Below are 21,883 nucleotides of genomic sequence, written 5' to 3'. Positions count from 1 at the left end.
TGGTTATGCACACAGCCAGGCACCGAGGTAATGTTAATGGCAGGGTGAACTTCCTAGCATTGTCTCCCTGGGCCATGAGGTCATCATGTTCCCAAGGCAGCATTGTCCATTCAGGAGAAGGGAATAAAACCAGCCATGAGGGAGATGGACTGGCATCCAGGGCAGTATCTGACCTCGGGATTCCAGCCTGAGCAGGTGCCATGCCCTCCCCCCCCCCATCTTCTTGGGGCTCAGGTAGAAGGGCCTGCGCTCAGGGCAGCCTCACCTGTGCACGCAGTTGATGCTCTCCAGGTAGGCCATGGCTTTGCATATCTGCAGCGAGTACAGGACGAGGGTGGGGACCTTCAGGGAGTTCTTGTTTCGCTCCAAATAGTGGCCCAGCTGCAGGAAGGGAGAGGTGGCATGAGGACCCCTCATTCCAACCCACCTGGTGACTGCTACTGACCCTTCCCTTCCTTTAGGGGCAAGCCCAATGGTGGAAAGCTGTTCCAGCAACTTCCTCTAACAGATGGAGGGCCTCCGCTTCAGCAGAACCTGGGAGGCAGGAGGCTGGGCTCTGCTCAGCCCAGCTGCGGGCAGGGTTTTCTCTCCGCTCACCTCGCCGTAGGGGTACAACTCCATGATGATCCAAGTGGGCTCCTCCTCGATGATGCCTATCAGCTTCACAATGTGCGGGTGGTCCAGATTCTTCATCATCACTGTGGGGCGTGAGAGAGAGGGCAGAGGGGCGGCTCAAGGGTGGCATCGGCTGTTCTGATTTGCTTGTTTTGTGCTGGGGATGGAATTTAGGGCCTCATGTGTGCTAGGCCGGAGCTATCCTCCCAGCTCGTCAGACAGAGGTGCAATTTCCTGTCCCAGCTGGGTGAAAACAGGGAGTAAAGCCCCTCTCCCAAGTGGGGCACAGCACTGTTCACGTTCTGGCTTCCAGGATCCCCGGCCTCCCTCCTCCGCAGGGCCGACCCTCTCAGGGGCCCTGGGCCAGGGCATGCCCACCTGCCTCACTCATGAACTTCTCCTTGTTGTCCAGGGTGCAGTCTTTCTTGCAGGTCTTGACAGCTACGTTGATTTTTTCCCCTTTCTGCAACAGGCATGTGTTCAGGGACTCTCAGTCCAGCCTAGTGCTTTCTCTTCTCCACCTTCCCACAGATCCAGCCAGAGGAGGCAGCTATACTGAGCAGCTGGTCCCTGCTTAGTATAGTATCCTCTGTCTCCTTCTCGTTTTTCCCTTTCTTCTTGATCTGGCTATGCTAGAACTAGAGATGGCTTCAGAGATCAAGTAAGCCTGAATGTTCTGATGAGGCCATGGGATCTGCCCGAGGATTGCAGGTATGTGGCAGAGCACCCGCAGGGCCTCCAATCTGATGGAGCCTGGCTCATCTCTGTCTTTAGTGCTGGGATTTAAACTGTGTTCACCTTGCCCTTGGGCTCTTGCCTTCTAGCAGCAAGACCACAGGGCAAATCTTGCCCACCCTTCTAGGGATCTGAGACCAATTCTCATGTGTCCAAACACTGCCCTTCCTCTTCTTGGCACTGGATCCCGTCCCCTAGCCCAGGGACCACTTCCCTACGTCCTGCCTTTGGTTCCGTCCTGACGGCTTTCTCCACTTCTTGGCTGAGTCTCGTCCCCATCACTCTCCAGGAATTTCATAAACCCTCCCCGGCCTCGTGGATGAGGCTCCAGGGCACCACTGCCCCTGCCCTGGCCTCAGAGTTGAGCTCCTGCTCCGCCCTGCAGACAGATGGAAGAGGAGGCAGCGAGGCCGGGACTCACATGATCTGTGTAGACCCCTTCATAGACCTCCCCAAAGAAGCCTTCGCCAAGAATACGATTAAGAATGACATCTTCACGGGCAACGCCGTACTGTGGACCTGCAGACAAGAAGACAGCCACAGAGCAGAGAGCAGCTGCACCCCCTAGGAAACTCAGTGTCCCCACACCCCAAGCCACACACCAGAGATCCAGGGACTGAGCTGGGAAAGAGATCTAGAATGTTCTACTGTCTCAGATCCAGGAAAGAGCCATCACCCCACTCCCTGGAACTTGGGTTCTTATGCTTAGAATCTCCACAGAAGGGCACAGGCCCACCAAGGTTAATCCACAAGTGGTCTCGGCCTTCAGATCAGAGGCTTCTCCAGTTTGTCCTTGTCCTAGCATGTGGGAGGATTTAGGGAAAGCAGAATGTGCCCCTGGGGTGTCTCAGAGTCTTCAGTGTCCCTTCTGGGGCCTAGGGGGGGTCAAGAGCCTACCTCCAGGTTTCCGCAGGGTGTCATCAGGGATCTCTGCATAGATGTCTGACTCTGCAAAGAAAGGAAGAGGCCCAGTGTGCAGCAAGACGCGCTCGCTGCACAGCCAGCCTTGATGGTGTGGTTACCACCGGGAGGCCAGCGGCTCAGTTCAAGGCTCAGGGGAGAAAAGCCGGGCAAGCCCGAGGCTCCTGTCCCGGGCATCAGGGCGCTCACGGAGGCTGAGACTCTTGGGTTGAAGCCCTGCCTGCTTTGACCCAGTTGTGTTACTCAGGGCAAGTTAGCTGACCTTTCAAAAACACCTGATGAAGGGGATGCTTGTCTCCCAAATTCACACACCGGATTTCTGACCTACAGTGTGATTGATGGTTTTACAGAGGGCCTTTGAGAGGGATTTAGTGAGGTCTTGATGGTGGAGCCCCATTCTAGGTTTATTGCTTTCTCCTTCTCTCCTTACCAGATGAGCATATCACCTGGTCACCTTCAAACTGGGGAGGAAATGGAATTGAGGGCCTCTACCCACCAGCTTTCAGAACTGGGACAAATAAGTGTTTGGTATTTTTGGGCGAAGCCAGTTGAACTGATGAAGATAAGCACAGTTAGTGCTGTTTTCAAGTTTTCAGGGAGCAGTGACAGGGAGGGCCGTTTTCTGACTCTCGGCATGTCGCACACACAGGGAGAGGGGGCTGGGCAGGGGCCGGGGGCAGGCTCACCTATGCTGCAGCTCTCTGAGAAGTGGGACCGCCGAGCCTCTAGGTTTCTACAGGATTTGGAGAGAAGTACAGGAGCTGGATGAGCTCAGAAACCAGCCATGTTCTCCGAGCAGCCCGGCACACCCTCGCCCACCACCCCATCTGCAGAAACAGCCAGCCTGGCCGGCACCAAGCCAGGAGGCTCCAAGGGCTGGAGGGAACAGCAGCCCCCCACGATGATGCAGGTGCTAATGGGGACTGTCCCTGCAGGCGTGCTAGCAGGGACGACCCCGCACCAGGCTGGGTCTCCCATGTGCCTCCAGGAACCAGGGCTGCAGTGGCTCCCTGTGAGTCCCTGTGAGACACAGGCTGAGTGCCGGGCCCTCGCAGCTCACCCCCCACCCCACCCCCGTCCTCCCCCATGTACTCACAGCGTAGGGATCTGGGGCAGGCTGTTCCGCTTCTCACCATCTGGTGAAAAAGGAGGAGGGGAGGATTGGAACCAGGGGTCTGGATGGACACTGCTCCTACAAGGGACTCTCATCCCACCACTCTGCTCTCTTGGCATTCAAGGTAGAAGCTGTACAGGACTGAATCTTTCTTGTAGCCTTCTGCTTGCCAGGTGCACGTGATATCCAGCAGCCCAGACCCTGCTCCTCAACACAACCCCCAACACAGCCACACGCAGGAGGAACCAGCAATGCTGGCAATGGCTCTGGTCCTTCTAGGGCTTCTATGGAAACTGGCCTTACATCTCCATGGCCATCCGGGCCAGGGGTGGCTGGCCTGGGCCAAGTCTGTCCTGCAACTGATAGCTCAAAATGAGCCTGAGGGGAACCGTGTACCAGTACCACCGACACTCCTACAACCTCTGCCTTGGCTTGGAGGTCTATGGCTTAGATTCCCTGCTTTGTCTCATGGGCTTGGCTTGGCTGTGATTTTATCCACTCTCTGCCCACTCTGCCTTTAGAGAAAACCCACCTTTCTTGGGATGGATGATGAGTGAGCCTTTGTGTTCCCCCTGCAGCCGGCAGTAACCATCTATGAGGTCCGCCATGTTCTCGGCCTCTGCCAGGGATGAGGTTTTGATGGACAAAGACTGAAGAGAAGAAGCCAAGCAAGGATGAGACCCCAGAGCCTTGGCTGAGGTCCATCTCACAGGGCTGGATTAGAGGCTGCAGGACCTGTACCCTCCTCTGCTCCCGAGCTACGGCTCTCATTCCTGGAGACAGCCACCAGGGGGCGCACTGGTCACCGCTTGACCAGGCAGGCAGGACTGGGTCTCAATTTTTCTGCTCTGAGTCACTCACAATAACTTGCACCCTGTGGGTGTCAGTATGCACAAGCAGATGAAGTGGGAAGTGGGCGGGACAGGGCAGGCACAGACTGGGGACAGGAGAGACAATGCCTGCAGTCCCAGGTCTTGCTTTTTGGGTCATTATTCACTTGGTGAATGTAGGCCTTCATTTTTATTTTTATTTTTATTTTTTTTGCACCTGATTTCTGGTCACCTTGACCTGACTTAAAATCTTTATCTACTTCTTTCCAGTCATTAAAATAATAGTAATGTCATTTCCTGACTTTCCTCACAATAGATCACCATCCCAGTGCTTTGTTTGGAACTGGGTACAGTTTTCTTTACAAATCCAAAGCCGAGACTGCACGCCAGGCTGTCTGGAGCTGGTCCTCACCTGAATGACAACCCCAGGTCCCCAGAGCTCACCTGGGGGGCCCCTTCAATGCCCAGCTGCAGGACCGCCTGGCCCTCCTCCAGTGGGAGGCACCTGATAGACTTGATCTGCTTGAACTCAGCCAGGCAGGTGGGCTGTGGAAGAGGAAGGGGTACTGAGGCTCATCCCACCACAGAGGAGGCAGCTGGGTGAGCAGGACAGTCAGGGTCGGGATGAGAACGACAAGGGGCTGGGAAAAAGAGAACAAGGCTGGAAGGATCATCTATTCCAAGCAGCAGAAACAAGGAGGTCTGGAGAAAGCCAGGACTAGTCCAAGGTCATATGCTGTCAGCAGAGCCAGAAATAGACCGGTGTCCCCAGAGTCACCACCTTATCTTGCCATGGAAGGAGCAACTCTTGTCTCTGAGCTGCGAGAGCCCCAGCAGCAGCCTTCTCCCCCCCTTGCCCTTCTCTGAGCAGAACAAAGTCACAGGAAAGTAAAGAACCATCTGCCCCATGCTGCAATCCCCAAATTCTCTCTCCCAGAACTCATGCCCAGAGCATGGCCTTATGGGGTCTCTGATCTCAGTAACGGAAAGAAAAAAAACACTTATCATGACACAGGAGAGGAGGCAGACAAAGGAGAAGAGCCCTGGGCTCTCTCTACCTTTGTATCTTGACCAGTCAGCTGACGGATGCCTTTAGGACCGATGACCAGGTCCACAGTGATGTTCCATCCTTGCTGGAATATAAAGAGAGGAGAGACTCTCACTCCTGTTCTATCAACCCCTATCCAGAAATCTAAAGCTCATGAAGCGAGACACAGCTCTCCTAACGTAAATCCAGCCACAAAGCTTGCTCCTCCTGACACCCGGCCCAGAGCTGGAGGCCACCCTTCAGCTCCCTGCCTACTCCTCACCCCCGCGTCCCAAGAGGCCTGGAAATCAGGCCCAGGAGCAGGTAAGGAGAGCAAGTCATTACAATGAGTTCACAGCGGTAGGTTTCCTGGTCGACATTGGCAAAGCCAGCGAGGGTGTTGAAGAACTTCATGACACACTCCTCCTCTCTCAGCGAGGCATACTGCTGGAACGTCTGCTGGATCATCTTCCGGAACTGCTTGGGCTGGGGAGGAGTGGAGCGATGTTGAGCCAGGCCCTCTCCTTCTGAGCATGGCCTTCTTCCCTAGGTCCCGCTGAGAGGCTGGCCACTGTGGGAGTGGCCCCCAGGGCCCCTGCCCTGACTGAAGCCAGGATCTGTTCCCTGGCATCTCAGGGAGGGTCACTCTGACTCTAGGAGGGCGGTGGGAAAGATGGCATCCCAGGGCTCAGGACACAAACTGGGTCAGCATCCAAGGCCTGCTGGAGCCCAAGGTATCCCATCCCAATTCCCAGCCAAAGTACGTTCGCTGTCCTTTATCCACAGCCCAGGCTTCTCTGAGAGTGCCGGCCTGATCCCCTAGCTCTAGTCTTGGGGACCTACACAAAGGGGCCCCTGGGCCTCAACCTCTGGCTTTCTTACCTTTAAGTTCTCCTGCATCTGCTTTGGGAAAAACAGGTCCAGGCCTACTTCCTTTCTGAAAGAAATAAATGGGAGCAGCATTTGACTTCTTTCATACCCCAAACTCCTGGGCAACTGGAAGGAAGGAGGTATCCTTGGGGGCTGGGCAGATAGGCTCTGGTGGTGATAGGAAGTCAGGCATTGGAGATAAGGAAAGGAAGAGCAGGGGCTGATGCAGAACTTACTCCAGGAGCTCAAAGTTGGACTTCTTGTCAAGTGCATTATGCGGCATGTCTTTGAAGAACCGCCTGGAAAAAGAAAAGTCATGGAGAAGAGGGCTGATGGCTAGAGCGAGAGGCTGCCAGCAGGACACCAGTGCCCAGGTGTTAGCCTAGATCCCTTCTTCCCTGACAGGTGTGGGGGTCTCTGGAAAGGAGAAAGGAAAGTCATGAAATCAAGAATTTTAAAAGCTGTGAGGAAATTTCATTCCTAGAAAAGATTCTAGCCCTGGGCTCTAGGAGGCATGGCTTGGTATTTGAGATATGGTCTCACTAACTTTTTGGGGGTCTCAAATCATGATCCTCCTAACTCTACCTCCCACTGGGATCATGGGCACCACGTCTGGCCTGTCCTTAAAAACTTGTAACTAGGGGCTGGGAAGGTGGCTCAGTGGTAGAGCGCTTGCCTTGGCATGCCTGAGGCCCTGGGTTCGATTCCTTAGCACCACATAAGCAAAAAGAAAAAAAAAGCCGGAAGTGGCACTGTGGCTCAAGTGGTAGAGCGCTAGCCTTGAGCTGAAGAGCTGAGGGACAGTGCCCAGGCCCAGAGTTCAGGCTCCACAACCGGACCCAAAAAAAAAAAAAATTCTAAAAAACTTGTAACTAAATGGTGTCTCTGACTATACTATACTGGGTGCTTCCTAGAGTAAGGGTATGTTTGGAACTCCGAATAAACTAGTGTACATTTCAAAAAGCTAGAGGAAGGATTTTGAAATGATACCTGTAAATACAATTATTATATATTTACAAGCACCATTTTTTAAATGAAGAATTTACTAGGCTGAGATGAGGAAGAGGAAGAAAACTGTAACTGAGACCTGTTTCCCTACAGGGAACTCTCAGAGTCCCTGGTGGGTGGCTATGGCTTAGTGAATCGGTGGACTGAGACCAGTGCTCAAAGAATGCAGAATGCAAGGATAGTTAGATAGTGAATGTAAAGACTGAGGGTTAGCTAAACACAAGGGTGGACAAGTTTTTAAAATTGACAGTTTTAAAATTAATAGAAACCTTAGAATGACTGAGAAGGAAGTGAATGGAAACCACTGCATAGAAAAGAGGCTCAGTTAACACTCGCATTGCATGGAGAAGAGGCTCAGTTAACACTCGCATAGCATGGAGAAGAGGCTCAGTTAACACTCGCATTGCATGGAGAAGAGGCTCAGTTAACACTGGCATTGCATGGAGAAGAGGCTCAGTTAACCCTGGTAAGCCGTCCCAGTCTCCTGGCTGCGGCTTGCAGAGCTCACTCCCAGCCTGAGGTCAGTCAGAGCTCCCAGGACAGAGCTGCCCCCTGCTGAAGTGTACACCACACTTTGGTTTCTAACACTTGGGGCAAAAGAATGAGAACAAGTCACTGTCACTTATCAGACCTGCTCTTCCCAGAGTGAGCGTCACGGCCTTCCGTGCTAAGAGCCGTCTCATGTGTCAGCCAGCTCCCAGCTAGCCCAAATCCACACCAGCCCTGTCACTGAGCCACGCTGCACCTGCCAGGAACACCCTCCAATGCCAGCCGGCTCTCCCCAGTCCCAGCCTGCACTGCTGAGCAGCAGCGCCAGCTGGAGCAGTCTGTTCAGGTGCAGGCTATGACTGATGGGGGTCGGGGGTTGGGAATGAGGGCTGGGGTAAGGACAGGAGAGAAGACAGACACATCCATGCAAACTTCACTTGATTGTCTTTTTCTCCCAAAGAGCAAAAAGGTAGTCGCTTCTTTTTTTTTTTTTTTTGGCTGAAAATACTTTTATTTTGGGTTGAACTCTGGGTAGTCGCTTCTTAACAATGTTAATAAATAAACTACAAGCCCCCATGTCTAGGGAAGCAAGGCTAGGCAAATATTTGCTCTGTAATCTATATTCAGTTACTTAACAAGCTTTGGGTTGTACTTTCACTTTTCAAGTCAGAACTGCCTAGGACTCAGGGTGGGTGATATGCTTGGTTGTCTCAGGTCAGTAGGGACAAGTTTTATTTGGTTCCTTAGACAAACTTCCAGCATGCAGGCTATAGGAAGTTCACATTCTAATGTAGTGTGGTATTTAGATAAAATAATATATGTGAAAAAGTGCCTAATTTAAATTGGTTTATAAAGGGCCAGAGAGTAATAAGTTAATGAAAAACCAGCTCAGATAGGAACTGAGTCCGCAGAGGACTCACATCACGAATCCATGTATCTTGTATGCTTACCACACTTTTTTATTTGGTGGTAATGGGGTTTGAACCAGGGTCTCATGCTTACCAAGTGGGCACTGTTACCAATGAGCCACACTTCCAGCCCTGAGTTTTGCTAGCTGATTTTTTTTTAGGTAGAGTCTATCTTCCTTCCTGGGCATGCAGCCTGGTCACAATCTACCTATGTTAGGCTTCCTGATTGCTAGGAAAACAGGCACAAACCACTGAATTCAGCTCTTGTTGAGAAGAGGGTATCAGACTTTTCTTTCTGCCTAGGCTGGCCCTGAACTGCAGTCCCCAATCATCTCAGCTTCCCAAGTAGCTTGGATTACAGCTCCCATCTCATACCTCTTCTTTAAGCCAGGAAAGGAGAGGTTACTTTTTATCCTAGCAAAGTCATGTCTGTAGATAGGTTACACAATCTGTGATATTAGCAATGACAAGAAGCTGTTGCTCACATGGTTTAAGAGAGAGCCACACGTCTGAAAGCCTTGGCTTTATGGTCTGATGTTTGGAAGTGTACCTATTAAAGGTAGTTGTAATCTATATCTGTCATATCTAAGCATTACGAGGCCCCAAATCTTCTTGGGTTGACACAGGTCTTTCCCAAGTCCTCTGTTGAATATCACATCCCTGTACCTCAGTGGACCCCAGGAAAGAACAGGAACATCTATTCTGCTGTTTCTCAGGAGATCAGAAGCAGGAGGTTATTTGCTGAAACGAGTGTGGGTTTGGGAACAGTCCTTCCTTGATCAGGAAAAGCAGACACTGTGAGACTGCCGATCCTGCCAAGCCTGCTCGGCAGCTACATCAGGTGCTTGCTGATTTTCCAGCTATCAGCACCGTGCTTGATTCTTAAGATGCAACCAATAGTGGTTTGGAGATGAGCTCAGAATTGGTAAATGTGAACTAGAAGGCTGGGGCTGCCACTCAGCAGTGAAGCACTTGCCTATTAGGCATCAGCCCCTGGGTTCAGTTTTTAGGAATGAAAAGAAAAGGAGACACCGAATCTTAATCTCCTTATGGAGTTTCTGTGCTGCTTTTGACTTATTGGAAACTCAAAGTGATACTGCAGTGCTTCAGATGAGATCCACACATAAAAAGGGAAAGGAAAGCCTTGCGGAATTGCCTAGCTTCGGAGGGGAAGGCTAGGATGTACTGAGGCTTATAGGTCAGCACTGGCTCAAGGAGCGAAGTAACCTCCACACACTGTTGCTGGTCCACCAGCACTGAGCTCCGAAGGTCACTCCAGGGGCATGGAGGCGGGCTGCAGGACCCCAGTGCTCCCTTGCTGGTTGAGAGACCGTGCCACCAAGTGTAAGGCAACGAGGAACCCTGGGGAATGTCCTGGGCATGTTGCGTCACAAATGCCAGCAGTCTGAGACACTGAAGTGAAAGTGGGACTCCTCCCCCATCTTGTCTCACACTCCTCAGCAGAGGCCCTCTCAGCCTGCTCTCGGAGACCCAGCATGTAGCACTAGCAGCAGAGCTCTACCCTCTGGTAACGTAACGTTAGAGTCAGACGCCCCACCCCTGGAATGCAGGTTCAGCAAGCCAGCAGTACCCCTTGGTCACTGCTCTCCTGGCAAAGGTCTCAATGGGTCTCCCAGTAACTCCCAAGGGGCTGCCTACATCCAGACTGCCTGGGAGGCTGGCCATAAATGCGCTTTCCCCAGTCCCATCTGGGTCCACCAGAGCAGCATTCAATGGCGTGGGGACTGCACCTGTATGAACTCCTGGTAGCTATGATCTGCACCCAGATGATGTTGAAATCTGAGACAGGTAAGGGGTACAGAGCAGGGAGGAGGGGGGACAGGCAGGTGACGGTGAGACTCACTAGCGCGGCCTTAGTCACAGAAAGGCCAGAGCAAAGGTTTATCTTATTCCTCCTCTTGGTTCCTAAGGGCAATCAATGGCTCCCCGATGGCCAGGAGTGAGGTCTAGTTTCTTAACTGACATTCTAATCCTGTCCTATCATTCGAATGACCTCATTAGACCGTGGTGGCCACCACTAATGGTGGTGGCTTCCACTGCGAACATCATCTTCTTACTCTAAGCTCCTTCATGGTTCTCCAGTCTAGGCTTTCTTTTCACCCATCTTTGGGCTCCAATCACCCAGAATCCTGCCCCAACTCCTGCCATTATCTGCAAATGAAAATCTTTCCTTTCCTTCCAGGAGCAATTCAAATCCCCTCTTCCTGCAAGGTTTCTATGGATCCTATCCACCTGGAAGACTGGAAGATACATATTTGTTCTGCCTCAGAGGTGTTCATTGTGTACACGTGGGCTACATCCCAACATGGTGAATTTGAAGACATTGCTAGCCAATGTGCTCATTGCACACATGTGCACTGAGTGCCTCCTGGAGCTGGGGACACAGCAGTGGGCCACACAGCTGGATCCTACGTGGGAACAGCCCAGGACCCAGCCTGCTACCCCCGAAGCACTGGCTGAGTTATTTGAGTGGCAGCGGTGACAATGGATGATTCTCAGAAGCACAGGCAGCCTGGAGGCCAGGGCAAGGGAAGACGGAGGAAGTCAGGAGAGAAGCAGAGAGAAGGTTCTCTCCCTTCCATTCTGCCAGATCCCCTGCATCTCCAAACTCCACACTCTTTGCTTTCTCCTGCCCCTGGCTCTCACATACCCACTTTTGCTTCCTACCCTGGAGGGGAGGAAGGACCCAGCCAGCCTAGATCCTAGCACAGTTCTCTTTCAGGAGAGACCTTGGGGCCACCTACCTGAGCTCCAGACAGCCCAGCTGCAGCGCCATGCCCTCGCTGACCTTGCTGGCATAACACTGCATGTAGTCACTCCGGAGCTGGTGGAGAAAGGCCAAAGGTCAAGCTCATGTCCACACTTTCCTTCCCTGTGCAGAGGCCCCATGGCTGTAATTTCTGGCCCCTGAGCTGTAATTCACAGCCATCCTACCACAGACATCACAGGACAAGGATGAGGATGGGAAGCAGAAAGAGCCCGCTTCTCAGCTTTGCTCCCCTGGGACCCCGGGAAGAGGGGTGCAAGCCTCCCTTTCGTATAGTTTTCCCTAAGTCAGATCCTCTCTGAACCCCCACTCAGAGACACAGATTGGGGGGGGTGGAATCAGTAATTTACCCAAAGCCGTGCTCATAAGCGGAAATATGTCTCCTGTGGTCCAAGGGATATGTGCTATCTAGTAAATCAGGGGGAAGATACAGGAGGGAGATAAGGCCAATAGAAATGGATGTGTGCAGCTCACACTGCCTGGCAGACTCTATGCAGGTCCTGTGCTGAGCACTCATTTAGTCTGATGGTCTGTCAGTGAGGCTTAAATAGCTCAGAAACTTCATAGCCTGTACAAAATTTCTGTACAAAATTTTGTGAGCTGGTGGCATAACGTGGGAATATTTACACCATCGGAATTGGCAAGTACCACAATCAGGGCTAATGGCTCAGCACACCATCAATAATCATTGGCTCTCATATAAGCCCAATAAGTATAATAGGAAGAGGAAACAGCATCTTACAGGTAAATGAAGTCCCTGGGAATACTAGGTTAGTCAGTAGCAGCCTTGGGCTGGGAACCAAGCATGTCAGACCTCAGAGTCTGTGTGTTAACTTACTCTTGCTGCCTCACTACCGAGGCCTCCCAGACTTCCACGGAAGTCTAAGAGGAGCTGGGAGCACATGGAACAAGTTAGCCTGCATGTGAACAACTGAGAGGAAGCTGGGTTGGAGCTCCTGATCGAGGCCCAGGGAATGACTTGAAGAAAAACTTCCTAGATGGTGATTCCAGACTATGGGCTTTGTCTTTCCATTTCCCAGTAGAGATGATGGATAGGTGGATGGATTAGTGGATGAAGGTATAGATATATGATGGATAGATGGTTGATGGATGGGTAGATAAATGGATATGTTGATGACAGATGGAAAGATGGATGATGGATGGGTGGGTGGAGAGATGGATGATGAATGGGTGGATAGATGGGGATGGATGGGTCCATGAATGGATTGATAGATGGAGGATGAGTAGAAGGATGATGGATATATGGTGAAATGAATGAAGTGATGGATAGACAGATGGATGGTGTTCAATATTTAAGGTACAATGAGACTCTGGGGTACTTTTTCACCTGTTGGTAAAAGTAAAGCAGCGTAGTCCTGTCTTCTTTCAGGCTCTCCATGAAGTCTTCGGGGAGGTAACGGATTTGAAGGTCATACCTGCAACATGACAGACAGATACTCTGGTTGACAAAGAGAAACTGGAATCTCAAGGAAGCAGTGAGGCCTATGGGAAAGAAACAATTCTCCCAGTACTGAAGGTCTACTCAGGAGGTGCCTTGCTGCCTATCAATATTGTTTTTTCTTTCCCTAATTTGTGGCTGGGTGGAAAGCTATATGAGGTGGACAGCAAGCAGTAGTCACAGCTAATCCTGATTCTTCATCTCTCCTCCTTCATTGCACCTGTTTTCTTTAGGTTCATAGACCCTTACTGGGGCTCTCCACCTTCACCACAGCACCAATGGCATCTTGTCTGGGATGAGGATTCATTGGGAGCTCATGTTATGCCTTGAATATACATGCATCGGACACAATGTGAGGACTAAGGTTAGAATGCTGCCCAGATATGTTTAAAAAATAGATTCTGATGTTAGCGAGTACTGAAAGGGAGGGCTCCATTCCTACCTCCACTCAGCTTCCACGTGTAGACATTCATACTTGTCTTGTACCTCGCCCACTGTCATCTGCGGATGTAACCAGTGGATCTCATCCGACTTCATGTGCTTCAGCCTCAGGCCGTAGCACTCGGCCAGCTGTATGTTGGGTCCAATCCGTCCACTCAGTAGGATGGAGGTGATGATCTCCTACGGAAGAGTGAGGCTATGACTCAGGAGTGCGTGCTGCGGGAGACCCTGTCCTCATGTACCCTTCCCCTTGTGAGTTGGCTAGGGTGGGCTCTGTCTTACTTGCTCTGATTCTCTAGCATTCAGTGTGAGGGGACATGGTACACAGTAGATTCTGTCTGATAAGTGAACAATCAGGCAACGTGAGATAAAGGAAGGAGAAGCAGATATTGGAAGTGAGGACAAAAAGCAGAGAACACAGATTCTGAGCTATTGCACTGCACCATGTACCAATCAAATCACTTAATGGTTGCTGAGCATCTGCCACACCAAAAGCAACTTCTGAATGGTTTCCAATTCAGCTAACACGACTGAGTGCTGGTCCAGGCACTGATTGGTACTTTGCACATGTGATTTCCCTGAGTCCACAAACGCAGGGACGTAAACAGATTATCACCGTCCTTAAATGCCTCATGAGGAAACTGATGTAGGTATACAGTTCAAGGCATTGAACTGGGATTCTGCACCCTGGTCTACTGGCCTGTGAGTATCACTACTAGGTTAAGCTGACTTCGTGACTGGTGAGGCAGGATAAGAAGGAAAGACAAGACCCACATCAAGAAATTGAGCGGCACTGTCTACGCACTCTAAGGATGGCCACAGGAAATGGAGAGCTTAAAAAGAAGACACCCTCTTGTTCTGTTTTCTTGTCACCCAGCAGTTCAGTGGGCCACCTGACTAGAGTCTGATACCACAGCTTCCTAGCCTGGAGCTAGAGTTGGATTAACCGTACTGCCTAATGGACAGCTGTCCAGAAGCCTATCAGTAAGGCCGAGACTAGCTCTGAAAACACTCTGGTACTATTTGAACCCCGGTTTCGCATGTAGTTCCACATACACTGGGGAACTAGCTCACTTTGGACAGAACAGTGGTTCAAGTTTAATAACCGGAAGACGCCCCCTATCTGTTGAATGTATTTGCATCACCAAGCCTGGAGGGTGGATGATTCAGGAAGCTTCTGAGACATTATGTTTTTCTAGCATGCCTTTCAAGAAGTTGACTAATTTAGTAAGTAAAAAGCAATTATTCCTTATTTAGAACAAAAAGAAGGAGGTATTCCATTTTTTCTTAGAAGAAACCCTCAAACTATTATTCAACACAGGTTTGGAACGATGCCTGATTGTGCATCAGTGTGGGAATCTACACGTCTGGGTCCAGCTGCCCCTTGCCAGCCTTCTCAGACTCTGTAGATGGGTGAAGCTAGAGGATCCTGGCGGGGAAATGACTCTCAATCAGGAAACAGGATGGGTAGGACAGAAGCCTGGTGGCGTGGGGAGGGGAGGGGAGGAGGGTGAAAGAAGAAGGTATGGTCTATGGTAACCACAGGAAGGGCAATGTAGATAAGAGGATGGGGTCAAGGTTGTGAAACGTACACTTTCTTTTTGGGCCTTGTCTCCACCTTCTGCCCTGTTCTGTCCACATCGCTATGCTGACAGTTTACCCAGAACCCCTCTTTCCCTCCTGAGCTCCAACTGTAATCCTGCCTCTGGTGTGGATGTATGGAACTTTCTCTGTCCCCAGTTGAAACCTACCAAGCTAACGTCTAATTCCTTCAGTAACCCCACTGTGAGACTTACTATTGAAAATATCAACTACATGCAAGGCAAATAGGAGAGGAAATTAACCTTTCCTTGCACATACAGCCCAGCTTCAACAATGACCAACATTCTGCCAATCTTGCTTCATCTATACTGCCTACTCCCAAACCATGACTCATTATTTTTTTACAGTTCTTCTTTTAAGGTAAAATGTATGTACAATAAAATGCACACATTTCATCTGTACAGTTCTGACACATGAATACACTTGTGTATCCCACACACTAATTAAGATGCAGAGCTTTCCAGATTCCCAGAAAATCGTCTTAGTCAGCCTTCATTGGCCACACTCCCTTCCTCCAGTTTCACTAAGTTCGGCCACCATCTAGATAGCAATATTAACATACAGAGGTTTTCTCTTAGTGCTTATAGACATAGATTCAGTCTCATTGTTGGGTGTGTCAGGACTTTGTTTATATTGCGGGTGGAGTTCTTTCTGGTAAACAAACCACAATATGTATATTTAGCACCCCCTACTCCTACAAACCTGGACTATTTCTAACCTCGATGATTATGGAATTTATTCATATAAGTACTTTAATGTATATATGTTATTTCCTGTCAGTAAATCCTGAGAAGTAGAATTACTGAATCAAAGGTGATTCCACTTTATATATCCATTGTGACATGAGAGTCCTGTTACATGTCTCCAATAACATTTGTTATCTATCATGTGTGTGTGTATGAACACACAATATCTTGTTTACTCTAATTTGCATCTCCCTGATGACAAATTATATTGAGCATGTTTTCATATGTTTATTGGCCATTCATATACCTTCTTTTGTGAAGTATCTGAAGAGTTTAACCATTTTTTTCTGTTATGGTTTTATTATTGAGTAATAGACATTCTAAATATGGTATGCTTCTTGAATATTTTCTTCATATCTGTGGGCTTGCGTGCTTGTTACACATTTCCCTATTAGTATCTTTTGATTTTAAGCTATCAACTTTTTTTTATGGCTTTCTGCATCCTAAGAAATCTTTGCCTGTCCCCAAGTCATGAACATATTTTGTCTTCTTTTATAAGTTTCATGGTTTTAACTTATAGTTTTAGGTCTGTAATCCACATAGGTCTGTACAACTATATATGCTTGTATACGTGTGAGGTAGAGGTAAAATTATTTTGTTGTTGTTCATATAGATCTTCACTTGCTCAGGACTGGTTATTGGCTTCCCAAATGAATTATGAATTATTTTTCTATCATTGTAACAAATCGATTGACCATATGACAGCTGAAATTGGATCAAGAAGAATTTGATTGATCTTTGTCCTTGGTTCAGGCTGTGGGGAGCCTCCAAATCTTGGAACTTTCCAAGTGATAGAATTGCCATTGTCATTTATGTCGGCTTCCTGGGCCATGACAGCTAATCACCTGGCATCTGGTGGGGTTTTCAGTTTTAGATAGGAAAGACCAGCCATGTGATCAGAGGGCTAAACAGCCAGCCTGGCTTTGGGCGATGGGAGGGGACATTAAGTCCACTTGTATGGCCATCTATCTATCCATCTATCTATCAACCACACTCACATAATAAAACTCTAGACCCTGATGTGCAGGCAAGCATTTTATTGGTGGTACATATTGATGTATCTGAAGGGACACATCCCTAAGACATGGAGGCTTCCTGTTTGGGATATTCTCAGACTCTGAGCTATGCACTCCACCATCAGTTGGTTCTAATCTATAGTTTGAAGGTAGTATTTTCCTGAGTTCTATGTGTTGTTCTAGCAAAGTATGGGATCTGAGGATGGTAGGAACCCCCAAATTCATAGCTAGTCAGCAGTATGGGAACTCTGGAGCTTGTGACTGGGGGCAAAGAGGGTGGGTATCTTGTGGACTGAGTCTCCAACCTATGAAGTCTATGTTAACTCAGGAATTGCATTGTGTCAGAGCTGCCTTGCAGTGTCTATCCTTCAAGTGTAACAAGGTCAGTGCCTAAAAGTGACATAGAAAGAGTGATAACAGCCGGGCACTGGTGGGTCACGCCTATAACAGTAGCTATGGAAGATCACAGTTTGAAGCCAGCCTGGGTAGAAAAGTCCGTAAGACTCTATCTCCAAAATGATCAGCAAAAAGCTGGGCTGGAAGCATGAGTCAAGTGGTAGAGTGACAGTCAAGCAAGCAAGTAGAGATATGGCGAGGCCTTGAGTTGGAACTCTGGTACCATCATATGTGCATGTGCATACATGCATGTGTGCACATGCACATACGCACATACACACACACGTGGGAACTTCAGCATCACACACCAGCAAGAGTAGGAATCCAATTTTGACACCTCCTTTTAGGCCCCTGGGCAGTCTCCTCCCCACAATACTCTCCTTTTGTCCTATCCACCCACAGCTTGGCTCTTCATTCAGAGAAACCATCAGCAAGTGTCTGTCATGTGCTCCCCAAGCAGAGAATAGCTAGAAGGCTCTGAAGCCTGCACCCAGCCTTCAACTAGGGCACAACTTGCATTTATAGATGGGAAAAAGGAAGTGGCTTCAGTGTGGGGATATGAGTGAAGGAAGAGAGGGTAAGCTTGGGGGTCTAGAGTCATCTCCCTTAGGTTAGCCTCACTGCCTACAGCCCCTTCCTGGCTCCTTGTAGCCTCTTCTCTGGGAATCTGGAAGCTTCTCTCACAAGCTTCCCTTAAGTGGGAGCAGCCACATCAGCAGTCTTCCCACAGCTCATCAATTGTCATTAATGAGTCAATATTTCTTTCTCTATTAATAAAGCACTCCTTAGAAGTGACAGTACAAGTTGCTTACATACTCACTCAATTGCTATATGTAACATGATTTTTAAAAACAGTATTAATTATATCAGTTGCTTTTCAGATACGCCCCGGAGCCCCTCCCGCTGCAGGAATGCCTCCCACGCAGGGCTGCCCAGCACTGACAAGCAGGTGCATAGGCTGTCCACAGACCACGATCTGCACGTGAACAGTCTTCTGATACCTTCTTGCAAACATCTGCCTTCCGGTGGGTTTTCTTTCTTCGTGGCTAATGCTGATTTATTTGCTTTATCAGATAGTGTGAAGCCCTCCAACTGCCCTTTCCTGTCTTCTTCTTATCTGCCCTTTCCTCTTGTGGCTTCAACACAAGGAGTGGCACTGGATCATGGACCTCCTAAGGACATTTTGGTCGATGATGACCACATGTAGGAGAATGGTCCTGTGGAATTCCACATCCCCGAGGAGCAGCACACCGTTTTAGTCTGTGTCTACTCAATAATGTTACACAGGGACAAAAAAGAAAATCACACAACACCACCATTGTCTGTCATTAAGTCACACTTGACTATACTTCCAGAAAGGGAAAGATCACCCCAACTACCAACTTCTCCGTTCACTTTCCCTCTCCTCTATTGGTTCTAGGCCTCTATTACTTCTAGTTTATATTTATTTAAAAAGATCCTCTTTATCACAGCATAGGACTTCTTTGGTAATCTCTATAGTCTCATTATTTTTCAGGCTCATCAAATTTTAACAAGCAATCTTTTTTCCCTACTGGGCTTATTAAATAAGCTTCATGTTCATAATCGAGTTTTAGAGGTGCAGTGATAGCCATGGCCTCCACACCTCTTCCAGGACTTCCCCTTCCCTCCCTCAGGCCCCACTTCTAACTGGAGGTGGTGTGCAGCCAATGCCTGGTCCAGAGAAGGCAATGAAGGCCTGTTATGTCCCTAGTCAGTTCCAGCTCCAGAGCTCCATGAAGAATAGTTTGATAGACGATTCCTGGTACTCCTCCAGAGACGCGAGTCAAGATTTACATTTATTTCCAGTGAGTTTAAGGAGGAAAACTAGTATTTCTTGGAGTGTGAGAGTTTACTGAGACTGGCTGACCTCATGCAGTTTACAGATAAAATAGTTATTTTGTGCAATCAGCACATAGTAGGTGCGTAAAAGGTAGCTATTATCCGGCTAGGACCATAGGATCTCTGTGGCCATGGCAGCACTGCATGAGTTGAAGCAGAGGCAGGAGAAAGATGATAAATGATAAAATGATCCTCTGAGCTGATTGGGCTGTGGCCACAGCTGGTCCTGCCAGCCAGGCCGTCCAGCCAGAAGAAACAGTATAGAAAAAACAACTCCCTTCTGCTTAGAGAAAGAACCACAAGGTTCTTTTCACCACTCGGTACACGCTTTAGGAGGAAGAAGGAATAGTAAATACCCAGCAGAAAAGTACCAGTAAATCTACCTGGTACTTTTCTTCAAAAGAAGAATTCCCCTACTAAAACACTTGTGGCCATGGGCAACTTTTTATCTGCCGAGGACCATTTGGGTAGTATAACATCATTGGCAGGCCTACAAAGTTATCAATAAGGCAGATAGCCATGGGCAACCAATGAGAATCCTGTCTTGTACCAAGTGTTGTGGGCCTCCTCTGGCCCACGTCGGGACCCTCCCCACCCTGGATGACTTTACTGTTCATTTGAAGTTGGCCAGGAGTCTCTGAGCTTTAGCAGAGGGTGCCTGGGTTGCTTTAAGATGACAGGTAAAGAATGTTATTTTTTGTGAGGGGATGGGACTGAAGACACTCATTTTATATAATGCTTCATAATTCAAATCAGTGAATCTTAACAGGGCACCATTGACATTCAGGCCAGAAGCTCCTCTGTTGCGTGGGACTGTTTAATACCATGACCACAGCCCAGTGGAAGCCATAGCCCTCTTCAATTACGGTGACAGCAATGACACTGTGGATGTCTCCTTGGCGAACACAGCCATTCATCTGTTCAACTACCCAACTATCTACCATTTGATAATTACTTAACTATTTCAGCAGATCTACATATCATGCATTCTGGCCCATGTGTGCATGACTATAGAAACCAGGACCCACACTGTGGTTTTATTAGAGGCTGCAGGGAATTGAATGGTCTCTAGAAGACATGTCTATATCCTAACTCCCAGCCCTGTCAGACCTCACTTGGAAAAAGAGTCTAGGTAGTCTGATTAAGTTAAGGATCTCAAGATGAGGTTATTTTGGACTATCTGGGTCACTTCTAACCCCAATGGCAACTATCCTTATAAAAGACCACAGAGGGAAGAGATGGCCATGTGAAGATCCAGGCAGAGACTGGAGTGATGCTACAAACCCAGGAAGGCCTGGAACCATCAGAAACTGCGTGAGGTAAGGGCAGAGTCTATCTTAGAGCCTCTGGAGGCAGTGAAGCACTGCTGGAACCTTGCCTGAGATCTCTATGAGAAAATAATTTCCATTATGCTAAGCTACCAGGACTGTAACGGTCTGTTATGGCAGCAGTAGGAAACAGATACAATGGCCATACAAGTTCCTGGTCCCCAACACATGTACAGACTACTTTTTAAAAAGGGACTGAAGAACAAAATAATTAATTGCACATAACTGATCACTCAGAAAGTGTTCAGTCTGAGGTGATAAAAGCTCCATCAAGGACATCCGGCAATGCAACTGCCAGATCAAAAATAGAAACAACAGCACAGACACCTGACTATTCACTTGCTGATGTCATGAGCCTACAGAGACAGAAAGGCCTCCAGCATTGAGCATTGCATGTCTGCCTGGGCTCGCCTGGGTGGGTGTCTGTGTGGGTGGGGGGCCAGGAACACACACAGGAAATGGGGGAGGGGTGCAGAAAGGAGTGAATACACCCCTTTTTATGTCACCGTGGAGCAGGTCTGTGGCTTCCTCCCATGTTCCGAAATCTAAACATCTATTCTCTTCAGGGTAGACATTCTTTTAGCTAGAAGTGACAACTTGCTCCCTAACCTTGTGGCCTGGCCTCCGTGGCGGCTGAAGGAAAGCAGTAGGGCCTTCTCTGAGAGCAAAGAACCTAAGCTCATGACTTGGGGGCCGGAGACTTGTCCTCCAACCACAGAGAGTTGCCGATCGCTGTGTTAGACGGGTTACTATAACAAAATGTTTTTATTTCTGGAGGTGGGGACTTTCAAGACCAAGGCATCAGCAGAGGTGATGTCAGGTAAGGGTCTAAGATAGGACTTCTCGCTGGGCTTTCACAGCAGTGGCGGAAAGGTGGGCCGGTCCTGTAAGCCTCTTGTATAGGACGCTGGGCTCATCGGTGAGGCTGCACTCTCCCAACTCAAGTGCTGCCCAAATGCTCTACTTGCAACAGTTATCCCATTAGTACTGAGTTCCAGCGTAAGTTATTTTTAGGAGGACAGCAACATCCAGACCACAGCACCTCCCAACAAACACCAGAGCCAGGGCTTCCATGTGTAAATTAGGGGTTGCATAATACTCTGTGTCTGGCTAGGTGATAGGTTTAAACTCAAAGCTAGCTAGGTTCAGTGTCTGACAGGTAAGTAGGCGTACAGGGCAGCGTCCATGTGTCGTGATATCTGGGTTGTGTCCCTCTGGCCATTCTAAAAGGCACTATGGGGCTTGAATTCAGATGGGTGGTGGCGAGTATGACGGGACTCTTGCCTTCCTCATGGGCTTCCCCCTGCATCCTAAGAGCCCACCGTGGCGGGAGAGCGGCCTCTGGAAGGAGCAGGGTGGAAGGACTTGAGGAGGCTTCACTTTCTGTCCCTTTGGGGACACAAACGTAGATTCCCAGTACCTTGTTGCTTCGGGACTAAGCAAGAATAAGTCCTAGCCCTGGCTTTGTAGCGTGGGAGAGGCTGGCTGGGGACGTGTGGCATGCGAGGACCCTGCTGGCAACGCAGAACTGCATCACAGCTCATCGAAGCTCTACTCAATGCCCTACTGTGTGAGAAGCAGGGCTAGACAGAAACCGGTGCACGCAGAGTGAGTCAACAGGAATCAGCCAGAAAGAGAAGGCACCGCAGCCTGCTGGGCAGGTGCCAGGCGGGGAAAGGAGAGAGCACAACGCAGACCCAGGCGACACTGCCACTGTCCTCCAGGTCACG

At 49.2% G+C, this 21,883-nt stretch overlaps 1 protein-coding gene across 5 annotated transcripts in view; it reads right to left on the bottom strand.

Moving 5' to 3' along the window:
- Window positions 1-21,883, bottom strand: part of Ptk2b (protein tyrosine kinase 2 beta) — a 97,978-nt gene that overhangs the window by 16,008 nt on the left and 60,087 nt on the right. For all 5 annotated transcript variants that reach the window (XM_070016722.1, XM_070016721.1, XM_070016718.1 and 2 more), the window contains 16 exons: window positions 13,207-13,385; window positions 12,654-12,741; window positions 11,283-11,362; window positions 6,349-6,411; window positions 6,125-6,179; window positions 5,588-5,728; window positions 5,274-5,348; window positions 4,660-4,761; window positions 3,918-4,035; window positions 3,368-3,407; window positions 2,958-3,004; window positions 2,248-2,298; window positions 1,772-1,869; window positions 994-1,078; window positions 598-698; window positions 266-381 (listed from right to left, as the gene is read on the bottom strand). In XM_070016722.1, coding sequence (XP_069872823.1) covers window positions 266-381; window positions 598-698; window positions 994-1,078; window positions 1,772-1,869; window positions 2,248-2,298; window positions 2,958-3,004; window positions 3,368-3,407; window positions 3,918-4,035; window positions 4,660-4,761; window positions 5,274-5,348; window positions 5,588-5,728; window positions 6,125-6,179; window positions 6,349-6,411; window positions 11,283-11,362; window positions 12,654-12,741; window positions 13,207-13,385 — 1,439 coding nt within the window. The remainder of the gene's footprint in view (window positions 1-265; window positions 382-597; window positions 699-993; window positions 1,079-1,771; window positions 1,870-2,247; window positions 2,299-2,957; window positions 3,005-3,367; window positions 3,408-3,917; window positions 4,036-4,659; window positions 4,762-5,273; window positions 5,349-5,587; window positions 5,729-6,124; window positions 6,180-6,348; window positions 6,412-11,282; window positions 11,363-12,653; window positions 12,742-13,206; window positions 13,386-21,883) is intronic.

The sequence above is a fragment of the Dipodomys merriami genome, unplaced genomic scaffold (genome assembly GCF_024711535.1).
Source record: "Dipodomys merriami isolate MVZ:Mamm:240054 unplaced genomic scaffold, mDipMer1.0.p SCAF_12, whole genome shotgun sequence".
Taxonomy (NCBI): Eukaryota; Metazoa; Chordata; class Mammalia; order Rodentia; family Heteromyidae; genus Dipodomys; species Dipodomys merriami.
This window is presented reverse-complemented; position numbering and strand designations above follow the sequence as displayed.